The sequence below is a fragment of the Pituophis catenifer genome, unplaced genomic scaffold (assembly GCF_029215685.1).
Source record: "Pituophis catenifer annectens isolate HBS135680 unplaced genomic scaffold, rPitCat1.0.hap2 SCAF_4, whole genome shotgun sequence".
In the NCBI taxonomy this organism is placed as follows: domain Eukaryota; kingdom Metazoa; phylum Chordata; class Lepidosauria; order Squamata; family Colubridae; genus Pituophis; species Pituophis catenifer.
Window position 1 is genome coordinate 123,660,943 of NW_027256884.1, and position 25,837 is coordinate 123,686,779.

General features: G+C 42.9%; 1 protein-coding gene across 6 annotated transcripts in view; it reads left to right on the forward strand.

Moving 5' to 3' along the window:
• Positions 1–25,837, forward strand: part of SYTL2 (synaptotagmin like 2) — an 86,001-nt gene that overhangs the window by 18,318 nt on the left and 41,846 nt on the right. For all 6 annotated transcript variants that reach the window (XM_070942944.1, XM_070942942.1, XM_070942948.1 and 3 more), the window contains exons 2-4: positions 11,045–11,390; positions 18,980–19,128; positions 21,746–21,881. In XM_070942944.1, the coding sequence (XP_070799045.1) occupies positions 11,290–11,390; positions 18,980–19,128; positions 21,746–21,881 (386 nt within the window). In that variant the 5' untranslated portion in view covers positions 11,045–11,289. The remainder of the gene's footprint in view (positions 1–11,044; positions 11,391–18,979; positions 19,129–21,745; positions 21,882–25,837) is intronic.

Genomic DNA, 25,837 nt, shown 5'->3' on the forward strand with positions numbered 1-25,837 from the left:
ATGCATGGTGGTGGTGCGTGCGCGGTGGTGGTGCACATGCTCACATTTTCGTTGCTGTGCGAACCGGTAGGTAAATTATGTGAATCCTTCTAACCTTCATCTTGATTTCAGTCTGTTTGATGATGTTGTTGTGGTCCTCCAGCAGCCTGCGGAGCTGGCAGCAGAGTCGGACAGTGAGGAGGCTGGGGAGGAACATGGGCCAGTCCTGGAGTCTGTGGAAGGCCCGGACAAGGGCTCTGTGTCGGAGGCAGAGATGGGGCCAGGGCCATGTGGGAGTGATGTGCGGAGTCCAGAGTCCCCGGAGTCGGACAGCAGAGAGGCAAAGGAACAGGAGGAGCCTGTTCCTAGTGCGCGCATGCGCAGAGCTGCCAGAAGGCAAGAGCAGCTAAAGCAAAAGGGACAACTTGGGAGTAAGGCCAGGAGATAATTGGCCCCTCCCATAAGGCTTAAAAGAGAAACAAAGGCACTTGGGGCCTTTTGCAGGAAAGCAACGTTGCTAACTCTGTTTCCAGTCGGCATCTCTTGTTTGTTTCTGAACTTCATGGGGCTTTGCCAAGTAAGGCCTTTGGCAGGGTGTCAAAGAAGATAAAGGTTGGTGATTATCCCGAAGGACTTCTTCGGAAGGACTTGTTTTGCAACTAACTGGGACTCAGCTGGGAATGAACGTAATTCTCAGCTGTTACAATAAAATAGGTTTATTTGGTACTAATTGTGTCTTGTAATGACTCAGTAAGCCTAGGTCACAACAGTTGTGAGCTTGAAGAATGCCCAGGTATCTCTGGTGATGATCATCTTCATCCAGACTTTTGACCTTATTTCCATAGGGGCATCTTGATTGGTTCAGTTTTCACTAATTTCCCCCCTGTTTAATGGTGTAAAGAAACAGGTTTGAGGTGCATCTTTGTCTCTTTGGACCAGCTACAATCTGTGGCAAAGATTTGGCTTTATTCAGACATGGTCTGTCCAGATGCAATATTTATGGTCATGTTAACCTGGCTGTGATAACAAACTGAATAATAGAGATAACTAACCACAGATCGTGTTTTTTTTTTTTTAACTGCAAGAACCTGCATGCATGAGGAAGTACCAGTTTAGGGCAATTATTATGGCTGTAGTGAGCTTAGCATGCAAATACTACGGGTTGTGGCTTGCAAACCTTCTTCCTGAAATGATGGGGTGTGTGAACTGTCTCATGCTTAATAGGAAGAGGAATTTCCACTTGTATAATTGCCAGGTGATCAAATTAGCACATACAAGTCATATGCTTTTTTTCCCTTTCCCTAGCCAGCTAAATAACATTTGCTCGAGGGATTGAAATATGGAAGGCTTTTGAACCTCCAAAAGGAATTAATTACTCTTGCTTATTTTAATGACTTCTTGATTATTGTCAGACCTGAATCTGGGAGAGAAATGAAGTTTCTTATCAAAGGAGTGTACATTTACTCTACAGGTAGTCCTCGACTTAATGACCACAATTGAGCCCAAACTTTCTGTTGTTAAGTGAGACATTTGTTAAGTGAGTTTTGGCCCATCTTATGACCTTTCTTGCCACAGTTGTTAAGTGAATCACTGCGGTGGATAACTTACTAACCCAGTTGTTAAGTGAAGCTAGCTCTTCCCCCATTGACTTTGCTGATCAGAAGGTCGCCAAAAAATAATCACATGATCCTGGGACATTGCAACTGTCATAAATATGAACCGGTTGCATAATAATAATAATAATAATAATAATAATAATAATAATAATAAGTGAGAACTGCAAAAAACTGTGCTACTTGGAACATCGTACATCTTAAGAAGGTACTTGGTTGATACCCAGGACGCTGGCAGCAACCCGTATCAACCATTAGCATCAGTCAGTGGTATTTGTGATGCATTTTTGAATGTTCAGTTGACTTGAGTTTCATGTTTAATGACCAAAGTAAATAATGGGTGGTATGATTAAAAGTTAGAATAAGAGATAGAAATAAGAGAGGGGAAATATTAGTGTATACACTTTTATATAATAAAATAAAAGCAATAACAAGAGAAAATATGGAATAATTGAATGATGACAGACTGCAACTTAATATAAATGTGTATTATTATTACAAATATATGTTGATTGAATGTAATAAATATGATTAATTTTACTAGTTTTATTTGTATTAGAATGCATGATACCCAAGTGCCACACTGTTCACGCATTGATAGGTTTGTAAAAAAATAAAAACAAACTTGAAAATAAATAAATAAATATGAACCAGTTGCCAAACATATGAATGTTGTGATTGTGGGGATACTGCAAAGGTCATAATCCTGAAAAATGGTCATGTCACTTTTTTCAGTGCCGTCATAACTTTGAGCGGTCACTAAATGATTTGTTGTCAGCCGAGGACTACCTTTACAGTAGCCTCAACCCTGTGTACAGGTAGTCCTTGACTTACAACCGGTCGCTTAGCAACCATTCAAAGTTCTGATAGACACATAGGTACTTACCGTTCTGTTCTTAAATTCCATCAGCCCCCTCTAGTCATGTGACTGCGGTTTGGGCTCTGGGTAACTGGCCCACATCCTGCAGTCATGTGACCATGTTTTATGACATTTTTGTTGAAAAGGGGCATTTACTCCAGGATTGGGTAATTATGGCCCCTTTACAACCTGTGGACTTCAACTCCCAGAATTCCTGGCAGCATGGATGGCTCAGGAATTCTGGGAGTTGAAGTCCACTGGTCATGAAGAGTCCATACTGGCTCACCCCTGCTGTAGTCATTTAATTGACTACAATTAAAAGCTAGGTGGCTCAGTGGCTAAGACACCGAGCTTGTCGATCAGAAAGGTCGGCAGTTCGGCGGTTCGAATCCCTAGTATAGGTCTCCTGCGTTAGCAGGGGGTTGGACTAGATGACCTCCAAGGTCCCTTCCGACTCTGTTACTGTTACTAATTATTAAGCTTATCTTGCTTAATAAGAAAGAAGGTAAGGCCTTCTTTTTAGGGTCTTTGTTTTCTAAATCTCAGATTCAGTCCTTGATTTACATCCATTCATTTAGTAACCGTTTGAAGTTACAACAGCACTGGAAAAAAAATGGCTTCCAGTGGTCCTTGCACTTACGACCATCGCAGCATCCCCATGGTCACATGATTAAGCAGCACGTATTTATGACGGTTGCAGCATCCTGGGGTCAGATGATCGTCTTTTGCCCCCTTCCCAGCTAGCTCCCATCAAACAGTCAAGGGGGAAAGCTGGATTTACTTAATGACTGCCTGATTCATTTAACAATTGCACTGATTTGCTTAACAACCATGCAAAAAAAGGTTGTAAAATCAGCTTCCTTGCTTTGCAAACCTTCGAAATTCTGATTCCAGTTACCAAGGTCCACTTGAGCTCAAAACAAGCAGCTGAGGCTCATTTTTGAGGTTTGGCGATGTCTTGCAGACAGGGGTGGGTTCTAAATTTTTTTACTACCGGTTCTGTGGGCGTGGCTTATTTTGTGGGTGTGGCTTAATGATCATGTTACAAGTCTTTAGGATTTAGCAGAGGTACTGGTCTACCAGGCTTTTAACTGCTTGCAGAGCTGTACTGGTCTACTCATTTCTTTTTGGAGGCATCGGTCTATTCAATTGTTTTTGGAGGCACCGGTCTACCCATTTGTTTTTGGAGGCACTGGTCTACCACCACACTGCCTTTTAACACTGATCAGCTGTAGGGCGGCCCTTTGAAGCCCCGCGGCAAGAGTTTAAACAGTTTTTTTCCTTCTAGCCGATCAGCTGGGACTCAGGAGGCAGCAATAGATTGGGGGTGGGGCCAAATAAAAGGTAAGAATAACGTGGAGGGGCGGGGGGGCAGAACCGGTTCGGTGATGTCATATCATCACCGTTACCAGCTCGGCGGAACCGGGAGGAACCCACCACTGCTTGCAGATACAGACAGCGAAGCAGCAGCATTCAAAACAACATTTGCTGTTTGCCCCAAGTCTTAATCCCCATTTATTAAACACGCATGTGACAAATAAGTTGTAATGAATATCTCATTAAAGATCAGCTTGAGTTAACAGTTTAGCCAGTGCTGCCCGTGATAAGCTTTATCAAATGAAACTTTTCCTGGGCTGTTGGTGTTGTTATCTTTATCGTTCAGCCCTTCTTTGCTTTTAGATAGGGGACTGGGAGGAAATTGAGGGAAGAGAGTCGGAAGTTTAATGCTGGTTTATTTAGAAACGTGCTAGAATTGCTTCTTGATCGACAACGCTGCAGTGAAAGAGAGAAAATACACCGCACTAGAAACATTATGAGTAATTTATCTCTCTTGCTGGAAGGTTATACTCTGAATTTCCTGCCCGTTTATCTGTGTAGTTCAGATGCCCTGTTTGGGGCATGGGAAAGAGCTGGCAGTGGCTTCAGGCATGCCTCTACAATAATGACCAGTTGACTTTCTGAAGTGCCTGGCAAGAGATTGTAAATTGCAAACCCGCTAAAACCGGAGAAATTGCTTTTCCTTGTCCATCGATGAAAACCAAAGCATGCCACCTCTGTCATCCAGTGGAGTCCATAAGAGAATTTTTCAGGAGTACATTTGAACAGGAGACCAAGAGATGTTACATTGGAGTGGTAAATGAGGAGTTGTAAGTCAAGAACTACCTATATATTTTTTGAACTACAAGGTTGGCCTGCCGTCCACTCTAAGAATCTATAAACCGGTTTGGAGTCTGTTGCAAGCTCTTAAGAAACTCTTCCTAAATTCAGCATGAACCATGGAATAGAGTAGAGTAGAGTAGGGTAGGATAGAATAGGGAAGGGTAGGGTAGGGTAGGGTAGAGTAGGGTAGGGTAGGGTAGGGTAGAGTAGAGTAGAGTAGAGTAGAGTAGAGTAGAGTAGAGTAGAGTAGAGTAGAGTAGAGTAGAGTAGAGTAGGATGGACCAGACCAGACCAGACCAGACCAGACCAGACCAGAACAACATCACTGACCTAGGACATAAGAGCATGCTGTGGGAATTAGTTGTTTAGCAGAGTGATGGCATGGGAGAAAAACTGTCCTTGTGTCTAGTTGTGTAGGCATGCAATGCCTTATAGCGGTGTCCTGGGGGGAGAAGTTGAAACAATTTATGTCTAGGATGTGAGGGGTCTGTAGATATTTTCACAGCCCTCTTTTTGACTCGTGCAATGGAAGGCAGGTTGCTAGCCATTGTTTTTTTCTGCAGTTCTGATTATCCTCTGAAGTCTATGTCTGCCTTTTTGGGGTGCAGAACCAAACCAGACAGTTATAGAGGTGCAGATGACAGACTCAATCATTCCTCTGTAGAACTGGATCAGCAGCTTGACTTACAACCTGTAATTTGTCGTGTTGTGATGGTCATAAAAAAGACCAAACCAATTTTATTGGCCTTTATTGCAGAGGTTGTTAAAAGAATCTCCACAGTCATTAAGTGAATGCCATGGCTGTTAATTAAGCCAATAGTTCACCGTGGGTACGATTTTGCTAAAAACCAGATGTGAATGCTGATTTTCAGCAAAATCGGGGTAAAATGTAATCATGTGACTGTGAGATGCTACAAACAGCTATATATAAATTAAAAATATGTGCTAGGATTCATACATGGCTTATAAATGTGATGTATAAATAAAGAAACATGGATTTAGTATGCATAAAAATTGTAATCTGGGATTGCCAACATCTAAAAGTTAATTTAGTGGGTTTTTTTTAAAAAAAGGTTATATATGTGCCATTTTCCGTATGCCATAATTTAGAAGACTTGTAAATCAAAAAGTTCCAAATTTTGAACTGTAATATCAAAGAACAGTGGGGGAAAAAATATTGCAGACCAATATTGTAGGCCAAATTCCACATGTTCACCAACTGTAATTTAGTTTTCTCTGTGTTCGTCAGATTTATATTCAAAGTCCTAATTATACGGCACCCAGATGTGTTCTAGGCCACAATATATTTTTGAGGCTGAATAAGTTGCCCGCATTGGCCTGGTTACTCGACTGTCAGTTTTTTAAAACAATTTTAAAACCCCTAAAACTGAGAAGGTTAGTAAAAGTTTCTCTTTTTTATGATCCTGAAATAAATCCGTAAAAATTTACATCACAATAAATTGCTGCAAGCTTATTTTGCGTGGGTATGTATATGCGTAAAAGATGTAAAATGTAAAATGTAAAAACATTTTTGAAAAAGAGATGTTGCTTTTCTTCAACATGGCCTCTCTGTGTGTCGACTTTAACACCCAGAATTCCTCTATTCTATTCTATTCTATTCTATTCTATTCTATTCTATTCTATTCTATTCTATTCTATTCTATTCTATTCTACTCTACTCTACTCTACCCTACCCTACCCTACCCTACCCTACCCTACCCTACCCTACCCTACCCTACTCTATTCCATGGTTCATGCTGACACCTCTGTTCCAACATATTAATACTTTATAAAGGAGGGTTTCTTATGCAGTTATTCAGCCATTAATCTGTCTTAAGGGTGTCAGCTGACCAGAATCTCGTGGTTTCCTGTCTCCTCTTATGTCTTATCTACAATGACTTGATCAACAGCCAACCTATTTCCTGCCATTCTTTCCCATACAAAATATTGTTTACAGAGAGGAGAAATATTCAGCACCAATTAGTGCGGGCTGTGGAAGTTAATGTATTTAAAATTCCAGCACAGATGGGGGTAACTTAAACACTAATTGGGCACACCCAAACCAATTTGGAGCTGAATTCTGCTGTAACAAAATAATGAGTTGACTAGAGTGACCTTATTGTTTATTTAATAGTAACAGAATAACAGAATAACATATTAATAATAATATGAGCCTTGGTAGTACAGTGGTCTAAGGCACCCTGTTATTAAGCTGGTTATTAAGACCAGCTGCCTGCAATTACTGCAGGTTCGAATCTCGCCAAGGCTCCAGGTTGACTCAGCCTTCCATCCTTTCTAAGGTAGGTAAATTGTGGACCCAGTTGTGGGGGCAATAAGCTGACTTTGTATAAATATATACAAAAGTATGAAGGCTATTGCTTAGCGCATTGTAAGCCACCCTGAGTCTCCGGAGAAGGGCGGCATATAAATCAAATAAATAAATAAAAAAAAAAAAAACAGAAGAGACCTTTTCGAGGTCTTCCAGTCCAACCCCCTGCTCAAGCAGAAAACCCTATACCAGTAATGGCGAACCTTTTCGACATCGAGTGCCAAAAAGGGAGTGCGCGCGTATCCATGTGTCACATGCAAGTCTGGACCGCAACCCGGAAGAGGAGCTTCCCAGGGCGCATGTGCGTCTCCGAAAATGAACTTCTGGTTTCCGCTACTGAAATTCCGGTTTCAGCCAGCTACTCTTCCAGGTTTCTGGTGCATATGCGCATGCGACGATCAGCTGGCCGGCATGCATGCTCATGCAGGAAAACGGAAGACCAGCTCTTCTAGTTTCCAGCACTGCTGCATGAAAAAAGCTCAGCTGATTGTCGCATGCGTGCCAGAAGCCCAGAAGAGAAATGGGCAACACCGCATGTGCCAGGCGACATAGCTCCACATGCTACTTCAGGCATGCATGCCAGAGGGGGGTTTCAGCAGGTTCTGACCAGTTCTGGAGAACTGGTAGCGAAAATTTTGAGTAGTTCGGAGAACCAGTAGTTTCCATCTATTACTTCTTGCTTTCCCTCAGGTGCTTTGGAGATCCTTATTCAATTTTGGGAAACACTACAGAGCCAGATTGGGGGCAGTCTACTGTGAACAAAAACTGAGTTACTACTGGTAGGCATGAATGCTGATTTGATGGCACATAATCTAACTACTAAACATAATCAAAGTGTCAGAGTTCCGACGGATGCCCTAATTAAATCATGAGCCTCAAGCCACGCTTCAAAAGAAATCCAGTTATTTATTAGGAGCTTCATGTCGGCAGGTTCCAAGTGAAGCCAACTCTGACCCCATGTAATTTATGCCCCAATCATGACCTTGTTTTTCCCCTCCGCCCAGGGTGTGTCATCAATCACATTCGCCAACGGAGCAATTTTGCGGGTTGTAGAGATCGCTCCTCTCCGGTCGCTGTGGGTAACCCTGGGAGATAGCCTTGAGAGAGATGTGTCTGGAATATGCTTTTGTATTTGGCTGCTGTGCTGCAGGCCAGGGATGCTTTGTGAGTTGACACAAAGCTACTAAAAACTAGAAGGAAATGGAGAATCAACCAACCCAAAAAACCTTATTAACCATAAGGAAAGTGGAATTTGGGACACATTCTGCCTTTTCTTGACTGTGTGGTTCTCTTGACTGTGAGAACAATCACTGAAACGGCCCTTCCCTTACATGGCTGTGCTAAAAGTGTACATACAAATAGCGGAGCTATCTATGCTCTTAGCATTGCGGAAGTCCGTAAGGATGTGGTCTATGACAGGGGGAGTTATTTATAAATGATACCATCCTTCTGATACTCTCTCATTCCACGCAGAATAAATGGGATGCAAGTCTACACTGTACGTCTTCATGGTTGCAACCAAAAGATATTTTTTTTCCGGAGGATGAACCATGTTAAGGGATTGTAACATAAACAGTAAAGAATCCTGCGGCAATTCAAAGACTTACGGGCTTACTACGGAGGAAGTTTTATGGATGACAATCTACTCTTTCAGATGCTTAAATGTCACAAAGTAGCTTGTGGTCTCCTAAGAGCTGACTGTCATCGTAACTTTCTTGGTATTTGAGGTGACATTACTTTCTTCTTAATGGTCATATTGAAAATGTACATACTAGCTGGGATTTGAAAGAGTGGGTGCTTCAATGTTTTTCCTTCTTTGAAACATTTTTACATTCATTGATTGCTGAAGGATATATCTTCTAATATATTGGCATAAATTGTGAGAGTTTGCTCTGAAATCCTACAAAAGCGTAAACACCTCATGGATTAAAAAAAAGTAGTATGAATCATAGCAAGGGAAACATTTACAATTTATCCTGCTTTAATATTGTATACCATCAGGTAATCTATAGTATTTCCTCCATTTCATTTCTTTGTACTGATATTTTTATATGTACTGATCCCTAGGCTGTAAAGTTTCGATAAAGCAGATAAAGTTTTATAGATATGTTTAATTAACTTAATCAGAGCAACAATTTTATAGATTTTACCTTCATAATTTACCTATATCTGGAATTTACCTATATATTCCAATAAAGGAGAATATTTGTACCTCAGGGTTGAAATGAGGAATCCTTGGTGCTCTCTGAGTTTGGTTGTTTTCTTGGGTACTTTTCAGTACCCAAACTAGTACTAACACTAGCAGTGATGATGTTACCTAGTATGATAATGAAACATCTGCAAGACGTTTCCGGGTGGACGTTTCCTGGTCTTCTGGGTGCGCTTCAAAGTGTTGGTTACCACCTTTAAAGCGCTCCATGGCATAGGACCTAGTTATCTTCGAGACTGCCTGCTGCCACCGACAACCTCCCATCGACCCGTGCGCTCCCACAGAGAGGGCCTCCTCGGGGTGCCATCAGCCAAACAATGAAGGCTGGTGACCCCCAGCGGGAGGGCCTTCTCTGTGGGGGCACCCACCCTATGGAACCAGCTGCCCCCAAAGATAAGGAGAATCCAAGACCTCGGTGCCTTCCGCCGTGCCCTTAAAACTTTCTTTTTTCAGCAAGCTGGGCTGGCTTAACATATTTTTAAATATTTTTAATTGGTTTGTCATTTTAAATTGGGGCCAAATTAATATATATTCTTTTAATTGTTTTTAATGTTTGTATTGTATGTTTTTATCTGGCTGTACCCCGCCCTGAGTCCCTCGGGAGAAGGGCGGCATATAAATTAAAGCAAAAAAAAAACAAAAACAAACCCGAACCAAATTGCCAAGCATCTGAATTCTGATCACATGATCATGGGGATGCTTGCAAAAATCGCAACTGTGAAAAACGGTAATTTTCAGTGACATAACTTTGATTGGTCACTGAACAAACTGTTGTAAGTCGAGGACTACCTGTATTCATTTTCCCATATATACGTGTATATTTTGCTGTATTTTTTTCCCTCTTTTTGTCTACTGATTACTGATTGTACTAAACTGTGTTCTGCACAATTTGTTTTCCCCAAAGGTGCTTTTTTCAACTGGACTTTCTGGTTTTTCTTTGAAGAAGAAAAAGCTGAAGAAGCTTCTTGGATGAGAAGCAAAACGTCTTCAAAGAAAAACCAGAAAGTCCAGTTGCCTCTTGAAAAAAGCACCTTTGGGACCAGGGGTGAAATGTAAAATTTGTTACTACAGGTTCTGTGGGCATGGCTTGGTGTGTGTGTGGGGTAATGTAACTGAGTGGGCGTGGCCAACTTTTTTTTTTTTTTAACTTTTCAAAGCATTTTTTCTAATGCTTTGAAAAGCCTCTGCCGATCAGGCAACTCAGCTGGGATCGTCAGAGAGGCTTTTTAAAAAATGCTTCTCTGCCCATCAGGCAACTCGGCTGGGATCGTCAGAGACTTTTCAAAGCATTTTTTTACCACCTCTTCGGCCAAGAGGTTGCAGAAAAAATTGCTTTGAAAAGCCTCTGACGATCCCAGCTGAGCCGCGTGATCATCATTAAAATGCTTTTAAAAGCATTTTTTCGTCGGAAGAGGTTGTAGAAAAAAATGCTTTTAAAATTGAAAAAAAAAAGCCTCTGATGATGATAGTGCGGCTCAGCTGGGCATGGTGGGGGGACGAGGGATTTTTGCTACCGGTTCTCCGAACCACCTGCCGCCATCGCTACCAGATCGGGCGATCTGGTCTGAACTGGGAGCATTTCACCCGTTTGGGACAGTAGTGGGTTTCAAATCCCTGCGCTACCAGTTTGCTAGCGGTATAGAGCGTTTTTGATGACGTCTGGGCGGGTGGGCGGAGCCTCCCCCCACCGCCACTACCAGTTTGCCCAAACCGGGGCGAACCAGGAGCAACCCATCACTGCTTTGGGACAACCATGACCTGGATGACTGAGAATCTCCATAGACAAAGCGTTTGTTCTGTTGGTGATAATAGAATTTCACCATATCAATTTGACCTCCTTCCTCCCATGTTTTCTTCTCCTAGAATTGAATATTTCTCTTCTTCTCATCCTGCAGATGAAGACCTTCTTGATATAAACACCTACCACGTAACATCCCTATGATGACCATCATCCAGGAAGGCCAACTCCACTCAAGAAACCCTTGGTTATCCACGTATAGCTTGCTCAAACCCTGCAACAGAATTTAGGTTTTGTTTTTTTTTAAAGTTGTGTTTGCTGTGGCTTCTTAGACCTACAAGTGCTGGCCTTGCCAGCGAAGATTTTTGGACTTCTTTTCCTTCTTGGCTGTAAGCCAACAAGATGATCGATCTGAGCTTCCTTACGGATGAAGAGCAGGAGTCAATTCTGAAAGTGTTGCAGCGGGATGCGGACTTAAAGAAGGCCGAAGAGGAGAGAATCAGGTAAGGAAGGGCCTCGAATAATTCCACCCTACAGGCCACTTGTAGAAATTGGCTTGGGTCAAAGGCATGAATGGAGAAGAGATTGCTCAACCGTTACCTTTGTTCAGCGTTGCTGAATTAATCACCGTTTATGAAGAGGGTTTGGTGTTTTTGTTTACTTGCTTTGTTCCAGGCTTTTGAATAGTTAGAACTTTAGGAGCAGAATGCAAATATTTCCCTTTTTAATCACTATGCCTTCCCTGGGGAAGACCATGCATGGAGAGATTAGGATAGTTCACTCTGTTGCAAGGCATTAAAGACCTCAGTTAATTAATTAGTGGAACGACTTGAGGGTGCTCCATCCCTGGAAGTTTTTAACCGAGAGATAAGACAACTATTTATCTGAAATGGTGCAGTTGGGTCTCCTGCTTGGGCAGGGGTTTTTATTTTATTTTATTTTATTTTATTTTATTTTATTTTATTTTATTATTTTATTTTATTTTATTTTATTTTATTTTATTTTATTTTATTATTTTATTATTTTATTTTATTTTATTTTATTTTTTTATTTATAAGTTTGTCAAACATGTACAAGATAGCAGGTATGAATATGAACATGGACATGAACGAAGGAAATGAAAACAAATAAATGGGGACAGTAGGACAGGGATGGTAGGCACACTGGTGCGCTTATGCACGCCCCCTTTACGGACCTCTTGGGATTCACATATTGTAGCAACTGGTTTGCCCAGCATTGGAAATGTGAGCGTGCACGTGCACATGCGTGCAGCATCACAACACATGGCAATTCGCTCACGTCATCCGCACATCCATGCAACATCAAATAACATGGCAATTTGCTCACGCGCGCCGTCCACACATGCATGCGCATCAAAAACATAGTGATATAGGATAGGATTGCGCCCAGGCGGGTGGGTGGGTCCACCTGCAGGTCGCCAATACTGGTTTGCCTGAATCGGTCTGAACCGGCTGAATACCACCTCCGCTTCCAACTCTGTTATTCTGTCACTCTGACCTGGAAGCTGTCACAAGCATTTTAACTTTGAGGTTGAAATTTGATTGATTGTTTTGTTTTAATAATTTGAATGGGAATAGTTGTTGTTTTTTTTTTTAACCTGGTTAGGTTGCATATTGATTTTATGAACTATTTGGTTTTAGTTTTTATATGTCCCTCAGCAGTCACCTTTGTGAGGTGGTTGCTATGCAAATTATGCAAATAAATAAATAAGGGATTTTTTTTTTTGCACTAACAAATCATAAACTTCCAGGTATTTATTTAGGACAGTGGTGGCGAACCTTTTACTCACCGAGTGCCGAACAGCTACACGCTTTCTTTGCGCACGCATGTGCTATCTGCACTGATGCACAGCTCCTCCCCGTGCGCTGCATGCGCAACCACACCATCTGCACATGCACACAGGTTTTGCGCAGCTCCCCCTGTGCGCTGCGCATACAATCGCACCATCTCCGCATGTGTGCAGTTTTCAGGCATGCAATGTGCACACGAATGTGGTCTATGCTTGCGTGCACTGCGCGCAAGTACTCTCGCACACATGCGCAAATGTGCGCGCATGCCCAGGAGAGCTCTGAAGACCAGCTGGATCCCCTGAATTGTGTGAATGCCCGAATACCAGCTGGGGCACATGCGCAGCTGCAGTTGAGTTGGGTGACAGCTCGCGTGCCCAGAAAGATGGCTCTGCGTGCCACTTCGGGCACGCATGCCATAGGTTTGCCATCAGGAATCTAGGACTTTGCTCTGATGAGACTGTCATTCTGGAATACTTTCCTCACTGAAATTCATAAGGTATTTATTGATCTGTTGAACTCCAGCACCAACTTTACACACCAACTTGTGGGAACATTACAGTAGTATAGTACAGGTAGTCCTCAATTTATGACCATAATGGAGGCAGTCACCTATTGAGTCACCCGTGTGACTAACCCAATTTACATCCTTTTTTTTGCAGAGGTCGTTAAGCAACTGGACATAAGTTGAGAACTAACTGCATTTGGTTTTTTCTTCCTCTCTGCATTCCTTTAATTATTATGGTTTTTACATTTTTTTCATCTTTACTTCTGTTATTGTGTTTTACTAGCTTTTTTTTTTAATTCAACCGCTTTAAGATGTGACTGCAAGAGGTAGCATAGAAATATCAGGGCATACCTTAAAATGTGATTTTATTGTCCATTGCAACCTATGCAATGAATAATAGTAGTAATCAATAGGCTCATTTATGACTGTACTAAAGATTGGTTGGATTGTGATTTAGTAGTGAAAATACATAAAGCATACCGAAATAAACAAAAATGAAACATTGTTTTAAAGTCTAAGAACATTAAAATTTATTAGGATCATCAAAGAGTACTTTTTAAAAAAAATTTACTGCATGCAGAAAGGGACACAATTTTTTTTTTTAAATTTGATTTATATGCTGCCCTTCTCCGGAGACTCAGGGCGGCTTACAATGTGCTCACACATGCACACACACCAGCCAGGCCCTCACGTGGCCCGTTTATGAATAGGCCTCAGCCTAGTAGTGGGGTGCGGCGCACAGGTTGGGGACCCCTGTTCGAGAGCAGGGGTCCCCAACCTTTTGGACCTCAGGGACCACTAAATTCATAATTTTAAATCCTGGGGACCACTAATATGATCTGCCTAACGGCTGTGTGGGCGTGGCTAGGTGGTCATGTGATTGGATAGGCGTGGCCAAGTTGATGTCACTCAGGTTGAGGGGTGCCTCTCCGGCCTCTACTCACCCCTCCACTCCCAGCCCCTCCTCGCCTGCCCGCCTGGGCTCCTTAGAGCCCCAACAGGAAGCAGTTGTTGGAGCTAAGCAGGCACCACGAGAAAGAGTTGGCAAAACAGCTGGCTCAGTTCAAATTGAATCTGGCCGAGAAGGAGGCTCAGCAGAAGCACCTCACGGAGGACCACAAGCATAGACTTTCCAAGCAGAGGGAAGACCTGCAGGAGTGCAAGGCCAGGTACCGGCGCCTGGAGGCTCAGCAGGCTGAGTTGGTCAGTCAGTTCCAGGCCATGATACAGTCCCACTGGAACAAGTTCCTCCGGCTCTTTGCCACCAGTGGCACTTCCCTCCAGCCTTCGGCCAAAGCCCTACACCAGGAGGCTGAAGCAGACCCCAAGTCGGAATTTCTGCCCCCCCCAACCCACACAAAAAGACCCCAAAGGGGGAGACTCTCTGCAGCAACACAAGTGTTCATTGCACATATCTGGCCCAGGGGCCATAGTTTGAGGACCCCTGATTTAGTGCAATATAAAAAATGCAAATAATTTTTCTGCTGACCACCAAAATTTTCTAACAGACCACCAGTGGTCCACGGACCACCAGTTGGTGACCCCTATTCTCGAGGACCTCTAATGGAGAATTTGGTTTCTACGAAAGTTATGTCTCTAGCCAAAGTCTATGACGTCTCTTCTTGGTTGTTTTTCTTTTGGCTTGTGGTTTTAGAGTTTCCTTGCTTGAGATGTAATCTGGCCCTGGCATTTGTCTGCATTCCACTCTTACGACCTTTTGCTGAGAGATGAGTTAATAGCCACATAGCTCACTCCATTTTAGCCCTTGCGCAAGATCTAATAAACCTCTGGCAAGAGGCCCCAGTCTGCTCAGCGCGCTTGATGAAAAGAGGGAGAAACTTGTAAATTCAGCTAGTGGGTCTGGAATACTCATGCTCGGTTTGTGGATGTAATAACAGCATACGGATACCCGGTGGGTTTAAGGATAGGTTAAAAATAAACTGGCACTTTTGGACTCTTTACCACCAAGGCCACTGGCACCATGCAGTCTGAGAAAGTGAAAAGTTGTGGTTGTGTTAACACTAGGAAAACACCCTCTGCTGTTTTTTTTTCTAGGTTTTCTTTTGTGGCAGAAACCTTTAGAATAGCAAATGTGTTTGTGTGCTTGTGTCTATGTTTGATTTTTTTTTCTGCTTTAAACTCTGCAAATTGGCTTATCTGAGCATGTACGCTGAAAAAGAACAATGATCTGGTTGATGCACAACTCTCCATCTGTATCTGTGGGTATATTTTTAGGGCTTACCTTTGTCCTACTTGTGGACTCAGCTATAAATGGGGTTATCCAGAGATAATCCAATTATCTGGATTGAAGACCTGCTTGTTATAGTCTGCAAGAAAAGGAAGAACGGTTTTGGATTCTCTCTCTCTCTCTCTCTCTCTCTCTCTTTCCCACACTCTCTCTCTCTCCCACACTCTCCCTCCCTCCCTCCCTCTTCCTCTCCCTCCCTCTCTCTCTCTTCCCCTCTCTCTCTCCCCCTCCCTCCCTCTCCCTCTCCCGCCCTCTCTCCCGGTACCTATCTTTCTTCCTATCCTTCCTTCCATCCATCCATCCATCCATCCATCCATCCATCCATTCTACCTTCTTTCCTTTTTTCTTTTTCTTTTTCTTTCTCTTTCTTTCTCTTTCTTTCTTTCTTTCTTTCTTTCTTTCTTTCTTTCTTTCTTTCTTTCTTTCTTTCTTTCTTTCTTTCTCTTTCTTTCTTTCTCTTCCTCTCCTTCCTTCCTTCCTTTCCTCACTGAGAAAAGTAAGGAAGTAGCATAAGACCTTGTGGCATTTTGTACATTGTTCCTTCCTAAGCAGGATGGCTCAGCACTTGAGCCATCTGACAGCCCGGATTTGAGACCCGAGTGTCGCGTGATGGGGTGAGCTCCCATTCTTGCCTCAGCTCCTGCCCAGCTGGCAGTTTGAAAGCATGCAAATGCAAGTAGATCAATTGGTACCACTTTGGTAGGAAGGTAACAGCGTTCCATGCACTTCGGCGTATAGTCATGCCAGCCACATGACCATGGAAGTTTCTTTGGACAACGCTGGCTCCCTTGGCTAGAAAACTGAGATGAGCACCAGCCCTTAGAGTTGGGCATGACTGGGCAGGGGAAACCTTTACTTTATCTTCAAGCAGGATGCGAAGGAGAGGGAAGTCAACTTTTCTGTTTGCTTATTGTATTACTCAGCTGGGCTGGGTTCCTATTCTTTAGGAAGGCAAGGGTAAAAATAAGCTCTAAATCTTCATGCATGAGAAGTTACTGGGATTATCGGATGGCTAGCAGAAAAATTACAGACTGAGAGTTTGTTTTCTCTTTCTGAAGAATTGGTGAAGGAGAATTCCTGTGGCTAAGTGAGCTGTAATGTACAAGTCAGGAGATCTTAATTCTGCTTCTTATTGGATCAATCTGTGATGTGTTGCCAGAGTTTTAAATTTCTTCTTGGCTCCTCTTCTGCCTGAAAGGGGAAAGAAGAAATTTAGGCATTAAACCATGTTCTAACAATGGCCCTAAATGCTAGAGTAATTAATATGTATTCTTGGTTAATGACTTGTCTCTGTTTTGGCCTTTGTTTTAAGCTCTAAATTGGGCTTTCTATGCACTGTACAGGGGATGCGGTGGCTCAGTGGCTAAGACGCTGAGCTTGTCGATCAGAAGATTGTCAGTTTAGCGGTTCGAATCCCTAGTGCCGCATAATGGGATGAGCTCCCATTACTTGTTCCAGTTCCTGCCAACCTAGCAGTTCGAAAGCACATAAAAAATGCAAGTAGAAAAATAGGGACCACCTTTGGTGGGAAGGTAACAGCGTTCCGTGCGCCTTTGGCGTTGAGTCATGCCAGCCACATGACCACGGAGACGTCTTTGGACAGCGCTGGCTCTTCGGCTTTGAAATGGAGATGAGCATTACCCCCTAGAGTCGGGAACAACTAGCACACATGTGCAGGGGAACCTTTACCTATGCACTTACACTTCTATATTTTTTTCAGCAATCTTCTGCAGGTAGTCCTTGACTACTTAAAACCATTCGCTTAGTAACCATTCAGAGTTACCATGGCACAGAAATAAAGTGACTTACAACCAGTTCTGTGATCCGAATTTGGGCACTTGGCAACTAGCATGCATTTAGGATGGTTACTGCATCCTGGGGTCACGTGGTTGCCCCTGCGACTTTCCCAACAAGCTTCCAACAAGCAAAGTCAGCGTGATTCGCTTAACATGATTCGCTTAACAACTGCAGTGATTTGCTTAACGATTGTGGCAAAGAAAAAGTCACCGAAATCGGGACTATAAGATACACTGGAGTATAAGATTTCAAAGAGGAAAACAAGAGGAAAAAAAATAGGTTTTGGTCTCCGCGTGTCCAGTTTTTGCCCTCCCTGGCCCCCAGGAGCACTCTGCCGGCCTCCCAAACCCTCTGTGCATCCCGTTTTTTGCGAAAAACAGGCCCATTTTCAGCAATGTGAAATGTAAAATTTGTTACTACCAGTTCTGTGGGCGTGGCTTGGTGGGGGGATAATGTGACTGAGTGGGTGTGGCCAACTTTTTTTAAAAAAAACTTTTAAAACCATTTTTTCTACACTTCTCTTCAGCCGAAGAGGTTGTAAAAGAAATGCTTTTAAAAGCCTCTGACGATCCCAGCTGAGCCGCACAATCATCAGAGGCTTTTTAAAAGCATTTTTTTCGGCCGAAGAGGTGGTAGAAAAAAATGCTTTTAAAAATAATTTTAAAAAACCTCTGATGATAGCGTGGCTCAGCTGGGCATGGGGGGGGCGCAGGGATTTTTGCTACTGGTTCTCCGAACCACCGGCCGCCATCGCTACCGGATTGGGCGATCCGGTCCGAACCGGGAGCATTTCACCCCTGATTTTTGGCCTCCTGAAACCTCCACATATCCTGTTTTTGCCCTCCCCAGTCCCCAGGAGCACTCTGCAGGCCTCCCAAACTCTCTGCACGTCTCGTTTTTGCGAAAAACTGGCCCATTTTTGGTGAAAACAGGACACACGGGGCAGGGTTTCAGGAGACCAAAAATGGCTGTATTCGGTCTATAAGACGCACCAACATTTCCACCCTGATGTAGGTGGGAAAAAGTGCATCTTATATTCCAAAAAGTACAATAATAAAAGTTGTTCAAACACAAGTGATGTAAATTTTCAGAAATCCTGGGCTTCTTCACTATTCATTCTAAGAACTGATTTAGGGTTAGGATTAACAGGTGGAGCATACAGATAAACATTGCGTTAACAGGTGGAATTTTTGTCTTCTGACCAGTCATATTTATTCAAAGGGTGTTCCGTAATTGCAGGTAGAAAAAACCACATTGTGGTAAGACAGAAGAGGTGGTTTAAAAAAGAAAAATACAATTGGTATGCATTGGGCTATTCCTGTTGAACAATATCTTCATGGACACATATTGGATAGGCAAAGAAAAGAACAAATATTTTAATGCTCTGGAACTTAAAACATACTTAGAAAATTAGTTAAAATGTATTATTTGCTTGCTCTCAGACTTATTTTATCCTGGTTACAACATACAGATAGTTCTTGCTTAATGACCAGTTGCTTAGCGACTGTTCAAAGCTATGACGGACTCCGTGCAAAAGGTACATACGACCTGATTCCAGAGTTCCAACGGTGGCACAATTGACATATATTCATTCATTCATTCATTCATTCATTCATTCATTCATTCATTCATTCATTATCCAGTTTTACTGAATCACATTTAAGCTTTTTGTGGTCCCCCACGCCCCCGATATAATAACCACTGTATTTCTCATTATTTTTCATTTTCTAGGAATTTACCTGAAAAAGTAAAGGATGATGCCCAAGTTAAAAATATGAGTGGGCAGTGGTTTTATGAAGCGAAGGCAAAGAGGCACAGAGAGAAAATACATGGAGCCGATATTATCCGGGCATCAATAAGAAGGAAACCCTTGACAATAGGTATGTGTTGATTTTGGGAAAAAAAGAAGCATGGCTTTGTGTAAAAGGGGAAATGGGGGTTTTGGGGTTTTTTTGTAGATCTTCAATCAAGAATACACTTCGTTATGATTAAAATGAGGAAGGACTTTTAATGGTCTTGATTCAAGTCAGCTTTCCTCCAACCTACTGTCCTCTAAATGTTTTGGACCTCAGCTACAATTCCAAGCCAGCATGATCAGTGGCTCTCTCTAAGTGGAGGATCTACCCGGTGGTGGGATTCAAGTAATTTAACAACCGGATCTCTGCCCTAATGATTTCTTCCAGCAACCAGTTTGCCAAACTGCTCAGAAAGTTAACAACCGGTTCTCCCGAAGTGGTGCGAACTGGCTGAATCCCACCACTGGATCTATCTACCTATCTACCCATCCATCTATCTGCCCTCCTATCTGACTGTCTACTTGCCTGCCTGTCTTTCTGTCTGTCCGCCTGCCTGCCTGTCCGCCTGCTTATTTACTTACCTGCTTGCCTACCTACCTTCCTACCTATTTATCCATCCATCTATCTGCCCACCTGACTGCCTATTTATCTGCCTATTTTTCTGTTTGTCTGCCTACCTGCTTACCTACCTACCTAATTGCCTGCCTACCTACTTATTTACTTACCTGCCTGCCTACCTGCCCACCTATCTATCTACCCACCTACCTGACTGCCTACTACTTGCCTACCTGTCTTTCTGTCTTCCTGCCTATCTGCCTCTCTGCTGATCTACCTACCTATCTACCTACCTACCTACCTGTCTTTCTGTCTGCCTGCCTATCTGCCTCCCTGCCGATCTACCTATCTACCTACCTATTTACCTGTCTTTCTGTCTGCCTACCTACCTGCCTATTGACCTACTTACTTACCTGCCTAGCTGCCTGCCTACCCACCCATCCATCTATCTGCCCACCTATCTGACTGCCTACTTATCTGCCTATTTTTCTGTCTGCCTGCCTACCTACCTGCCTATTAACCTACCTACTTAACTGCCTGCCTGCCTACCTACCCACCTATCTATCGGCCCACCTACCTGACTGTCTATTTGCCTGCCTGTCTTTCTGTCTGCCTACCTACCTGCTTTCCTGCCTATCTACCTGTCTGTCTGTCTGTCTGTCTGCCTACCTACCTGCCTATTGACCTACCTACTTACTTGCCTACCTGCCTGCCTTCCTACCTACTTATCTGTCTACCTACCTGGCCATTTACTCTCTAAGCAACTCAGAATCAATGGAAGTCAATATATTGAATTAAGATTCAATGAAAATGCTTAGATGATTTATCCATACTCCCATCTTGTTCAACAGCCATTGGGATAACTGGGTGTCTACAGAATAGCTAGTTTCTCCTAGACAGGTAGTCCTCAAATTATGACCAAAATTGGGACCAAAAAATTTGTTGTTACGCAGGGTGGTCATTCAGTGAGACATCACACGACTGTGCCTGATTTTATAACCTTTTTGCTGTGGTCGTTGCATGAGCCACCAAGTGCTTGTGATTTGCAACCTCCTGCCGTCTTCCCCATTGACTTTGCTTGTCCGAAGCCAGCTAGGAAGATTGCAAATGGCAATCAGGTGATCCGGGGACATTGCAACCATTTTAAATACCTGCACCTGATTTTGATCACATGGCTGTGGAGATGCCACGAAGGCGATGAGTGTAAGGACAGGTGGTGTCGCTTTTTTCAGTGCTGTTGTAACTTCGCTAAGCGAATGGCCGTAAGTTGAGGAATACCTGTATAGCACGTTTACAGGAAATTTAGTCATTATTGTGGGCTTTTCACCAAGTTGAAAAATGCTGCGAGTTTGTAAAAGATTTAATATTTTTAAAAGGATGCCTTTCTTAACAATAGGTTAGAATAAAATTACTGAATTATCAGTCAGTGTTTAGAATCTTGAATGTATTGAGAGTAATAAAAAATAGTGGAAATACCTAGACTGAATAGCCAAGAAGTAGATGCAGACAGAGATAAAGTTCCAAGAGAGGAATTTGGGAGGCAAGTCAAAAAAAGCATAGCAATTAAAGTATTGAAGCAGGCAAGAGGCGATGGAGAGATGATTTCTCTTTTTCGTTGTTGTTCTGATTTGCTTTTCCTCTTCTCTCTCCTTTTCTTTTTTTTAGGTAGGCAACATGATTAGAAATTAGGTAGGATAGAAAGAAAACGTTTTTTAATAAAGGGTGACATGATTAAAAATTAGAATAAGTGATAGAAATAAGAGAACGGGGAATATTACTGTATACACTTTCATATAATAAAATAAAAATAATAACAAGAGAAAACAGGGAATAACTGAATAAGGACTGATTGCAAATTAATATAAATGTGTATCATTATTAGAAATATATGTTGATTGACTGTAATAACCATGATTAATTCTACTAGTTTTATTTGTATTAGAATGTGCCCATACTGTTCACGTATTGATATGTTTGTAAAAAATAATAATAATAAAAAATAGTGGTGTTCATGTTTCATTTTTAATGTTGATCAATAAAGAAGGAACTTGCATGTTCAAACTGTACATTGGCTACTCTCTGTGTATGAGTAGACCAAACATAAGCTAATTTTCTCCCATTTTTTTGTCTTCATCTTATATTTTAGCTGAGCTGAGTCATCAGAGTAAGTCTGGAAATACCAAAAGCAGCTGGGTGAACAATGTCAACAAAGAGATCTTTGTGTCACCGGAAAAGTTGGGTGTCATACAAGATAAGGAAGAGGAATCTAGATCTAACCAGAGGTTAGACATCTCACGAAATTTGCTGATTGCATAATCTATGATCAGATATAAACTTGTTTAGAAAATTACTTGCCATGGACTCCCAGTTTAGAATTTAATTCATTTCCTGCACCTGTGTTTTATTTATTCTTTAATTTCGTTGCATAATCAGCTTTGTGACAAATGCATCAGGTTCTATGTAATGGTTTTACAGGTAGTCCTTGATTTCTGACCACAGTTGAGCCCAACATTTCTCTGGCTAAGCAAAACAGTGGTTAAATGAGTTTTGCGCCGTTTACAACGTTTCTTGCTACGGTGGTTAAGTGAATCGCTGCAGTTGTTAAGTTAGTAACACGGTTGTTAAGGGAATCTGGCTTCCCCCACTGAGTTTGCTTTTCAAAAGGTCGCAAAAGGGGATCACATGACCCCTGGCCGCTATAAACGTCATAAATATGAATCAGTTGATAAGCATCTGAATGTTGATAATCTGATCATGGGGATGCTGCAAGGGTCATAAACAGGGATGGGCTTCAAAAATTTTAGCAAGGGGTTCTCTGCCCGGTTGCTGGGTGGGTGTGGCAATGGTGGGCGTGACCTAGTTGGCCTCCTGTACCACGGTGGGGCTCCGGAGGCCTTTGTTGAGTCTCTGGGAGGGCAAAAATGGCCTCCCAGGCTCCGGAGGCCCACTGGAGGCTGGAAACAGGCCCATTTCCGGCCTTCCCAAATTTCCCATAGGCCTGTTTTTCACCCTCCCTGAGCCTCCACGCATGCCCTGTACTTATCTGCATCCAAAATGGGCTACGTGGGGACTCCTGGGAGGGGGGGGGGGTGGGCGGGGCCAGCCAGGAGTGGGATTTGGGAGTTCTCCAAACTGCACAGAATCTTAGCTAAAGGTTCTCCCGAACCCCTGCGAACCCCCAGCAGCCCCCCTCCCCAGGTCATAAGTGTGAAAAATATTCATAAATCAATTTTTTCAGTACTATTGTATCTTTGAATGGTCACTAAACAAACTACTTGTACATGCCTTGAATTTCTTGGAGGAAAGATAGAATAGCTAGTCACTACTTACAACCATATAAGATAGACTGGCCCGAGAGAGAGTGACTGATCTAAAGTCTCCATGATTGGAATCTGCGTTTCCCTTAGTCCTACATCTTACTCAGTACACAATCAAGCTGCCTCGCCCATTAGAATGTTAGAATGACCGCGGGAGGGCAAAAAAGCAGTAGGAGTTGAAGTGACTTTCAACTTCCTGCTGGTTTCCCCATTGAGTTTCCTTGTGGGGAACTTGCAGGTAAGTGGTTGATGCTGTGGGGAGTGGGGAAAGGGGAGGAGAGAAAGGGATTGCGAGACTGGCTGGGAAACTGTCATGGACTGGCTGGGAACTGCCAGAACTGAAGCAGTCCCTTCTTTTTGTAGAAAGGGTGCTTGTGATGGTAGCTCAGATTTACAAGTGAAAGGTGTTTTCTTTCTCTTTCTTTCTTTCTTTCTTTCTTTCTTTCTTTCTTTCTTTCTTTCTTTCTCTTTCTTTCTTTCTTTCTTTCTTTCTTCCTTCTTTCTTTCTTTTTCTCTCTTTCTCTCTCTTCCTTCCTTCCTTCCCTCCCTCCCCCTCTTTCTTTCTTTCTTTCTTTCTTTCTTTCTCTCCCTTCCCTCCCTCCCTCCCCTTCCTTCCTTCCTTCCTTCCTTCCTTCCTTCCTTCCTTCCTTCCTTTCCCTTCCCTTCCCTTCCCTTCCCTTCCCTCCCTCCCTCCCTTCCCTTTCTTTCTTTCTTTCTTTTTCTAGAAATAAATGTGTCCACGATCGTGTGTGTGTGTGTATGTGTGTGTGTGTACACACCACTTTTGTTTGAGGTGAGGGCTGGGTTATTATTTTTAAGATCTGTGACTTCTCCCTCAAGTAATATTTACTTGCCTTTTCGGGGTGGAAAGAGAAAAAAATAATCTTCAGGTAAAAGGTCTTTAAGGTAGGGCATGAAAAGCAGAAGCCTGCATAACTGGAATGCTTTTAAAAAGCACATGGATCATCTGAGTCTCTTTTTGTCATCTCTAAGACTGGCTTGCATTTGGTTAGATTATTAAACGTTTGCTTTTCAGGGGTTCCCGCTCTCATTGTGCAGCCACGTCTGCTTCCTGTTTGTGGGCACGCTATAATACCTTCACGGTATTAGGCGTTGCCCTGTAGATACTTTTATTTATTTATTTGTTTGTGTGTTTGAGTCAGTGTTGACTTCTGAAGATTGCCTGGGCGAGTCCCCACAGTTTTCAAGGTTTTTCGAAAAAGGTTTGCCATTGCCTTCTTCCTAGGGCTGAGAGAGAGGGACTGGCCCAATGTCACCCAGTGTAGAAGAAGAGGCAGAGCTGGGGGTGGAGTTAAGAGAGTTATCAGTCTGGCGTCATTACATTGCCACAAGTGATCCAAGTCCAGCATCCCTTGAATTCCATTGATTCTTATCTAGCACCAATTTATTACAGACCCGTTAGCTGACTAGACTCTTGTGTATAGGGTTGAGCAGTGAATCTTCTGAGAACTTAATGTGTGATCCTGATTCCTTGCGCCTGATACCCAGCTGGCTTTCTGCCTAAGGGAGGACTAGAACTCCCAGTCTCCTGGTTTCTAACCTGATGCTTTAAACACTACATTAAACTGGCTCTCATGTGTAGATACTAAATAGCTGAATTTCCTTCTCTTGGCCATGCTTTCAAGAACAGTTTCTGCTATAGAAAGCGTTATGATCAGAAAACTTGGAGGCATACAGATGAATGCTGACAAACCTATGTTTTAATATAGGTTGATGTAATTAGGGATTATTTTCCTGGGCTCCAAGATCATTGCAGATGGGGACTACAGCCAAGAAATTAAAAGACGCTTGCTCTTTGGGAGGAAAGCCATGGCAAATCTAGATAGCTTACTAAAAAGCAGAGACATCACCCTGCCAACAAAAGTGCATTTAGTCAAGGCTATGGTTTTCCCAGTTGCAATGTATGGCTGTGAAAATTGGACCATAAAGAAGGCTGAGCGCCAAAGAATTGAGGCCTTTGAACTATGGTGCTGGAGAAGACTCCTGCGAGCCCCTCGGACTGCAAGGCGATCCAACCGGTCAGTCCTAGAGGAGATCAACCCTGACTGCTCTTTAGAAGGCCAGATCCTGAAGAGGAAACTCAAATACTTTGGCCACCTAATGAGAAGGAAGGACTCACAGAGAAGAGGCTAATGCTGGGAACGATTGAGGGCAAAAGAAGAAGGGGACCACAGAGAGCGAGGTGGCTGGATGGAGTCACTGAAGCAGTCGGTGTGAGCTTAAATGGACTCCAGAGGATGGTAGAGGACAGGAAGGCCTGGAGGAATGTTGTCCATGGGGTCGTGATGGGTCGGACACAACTTCACAACTAACAACAACAATTAGGGATTACAGTTTAGGAATGTGACAGTAGAGGTGCCCATGTTTTCCCGAAAATAAGACCTTGTCTTATACTTTTTTTGCCACAAAAAAAGGGCACCAGGTCTTATTCTCGGGGGGGGGGGATGTCGTCCACTGACTCACCTCACTTGTGCATGTTGCCCTCAGCCTCCTTTTTGTTGTCAGAGGCCTTCAGGAACTACTTCTGTAGCCAGCAAGGCTTTCCTGAAGACCTCTACAGCCGATAACAGAGCACCGGATCAATCTGGAGCTGTGTTATCAGCTACAGAGGCCTTCAGGAAAGCCTTGCCAGTTGCTGAAGAAATGGGCCGGCAAGGCAGCTGTTGGGATGTGCAAGGCCTGGTTGCAACTGTCCAAAGATAAGTAGTAGGGCAGCTCCACCTCCCCTATCCTCACCCTAACTTAATTTTTACCCCTGCACTCTGGAGTGGGCAGGGTCTTAATTAGGGCTTATTTTGGGGGATAAGGCTTATATTGGGTGCACATATAAAAATCAAGCTAGGACTTACTTTCGGAGTAGGTCATATTTTCAGGGAAACACAGTACGGTATATTGCTAGG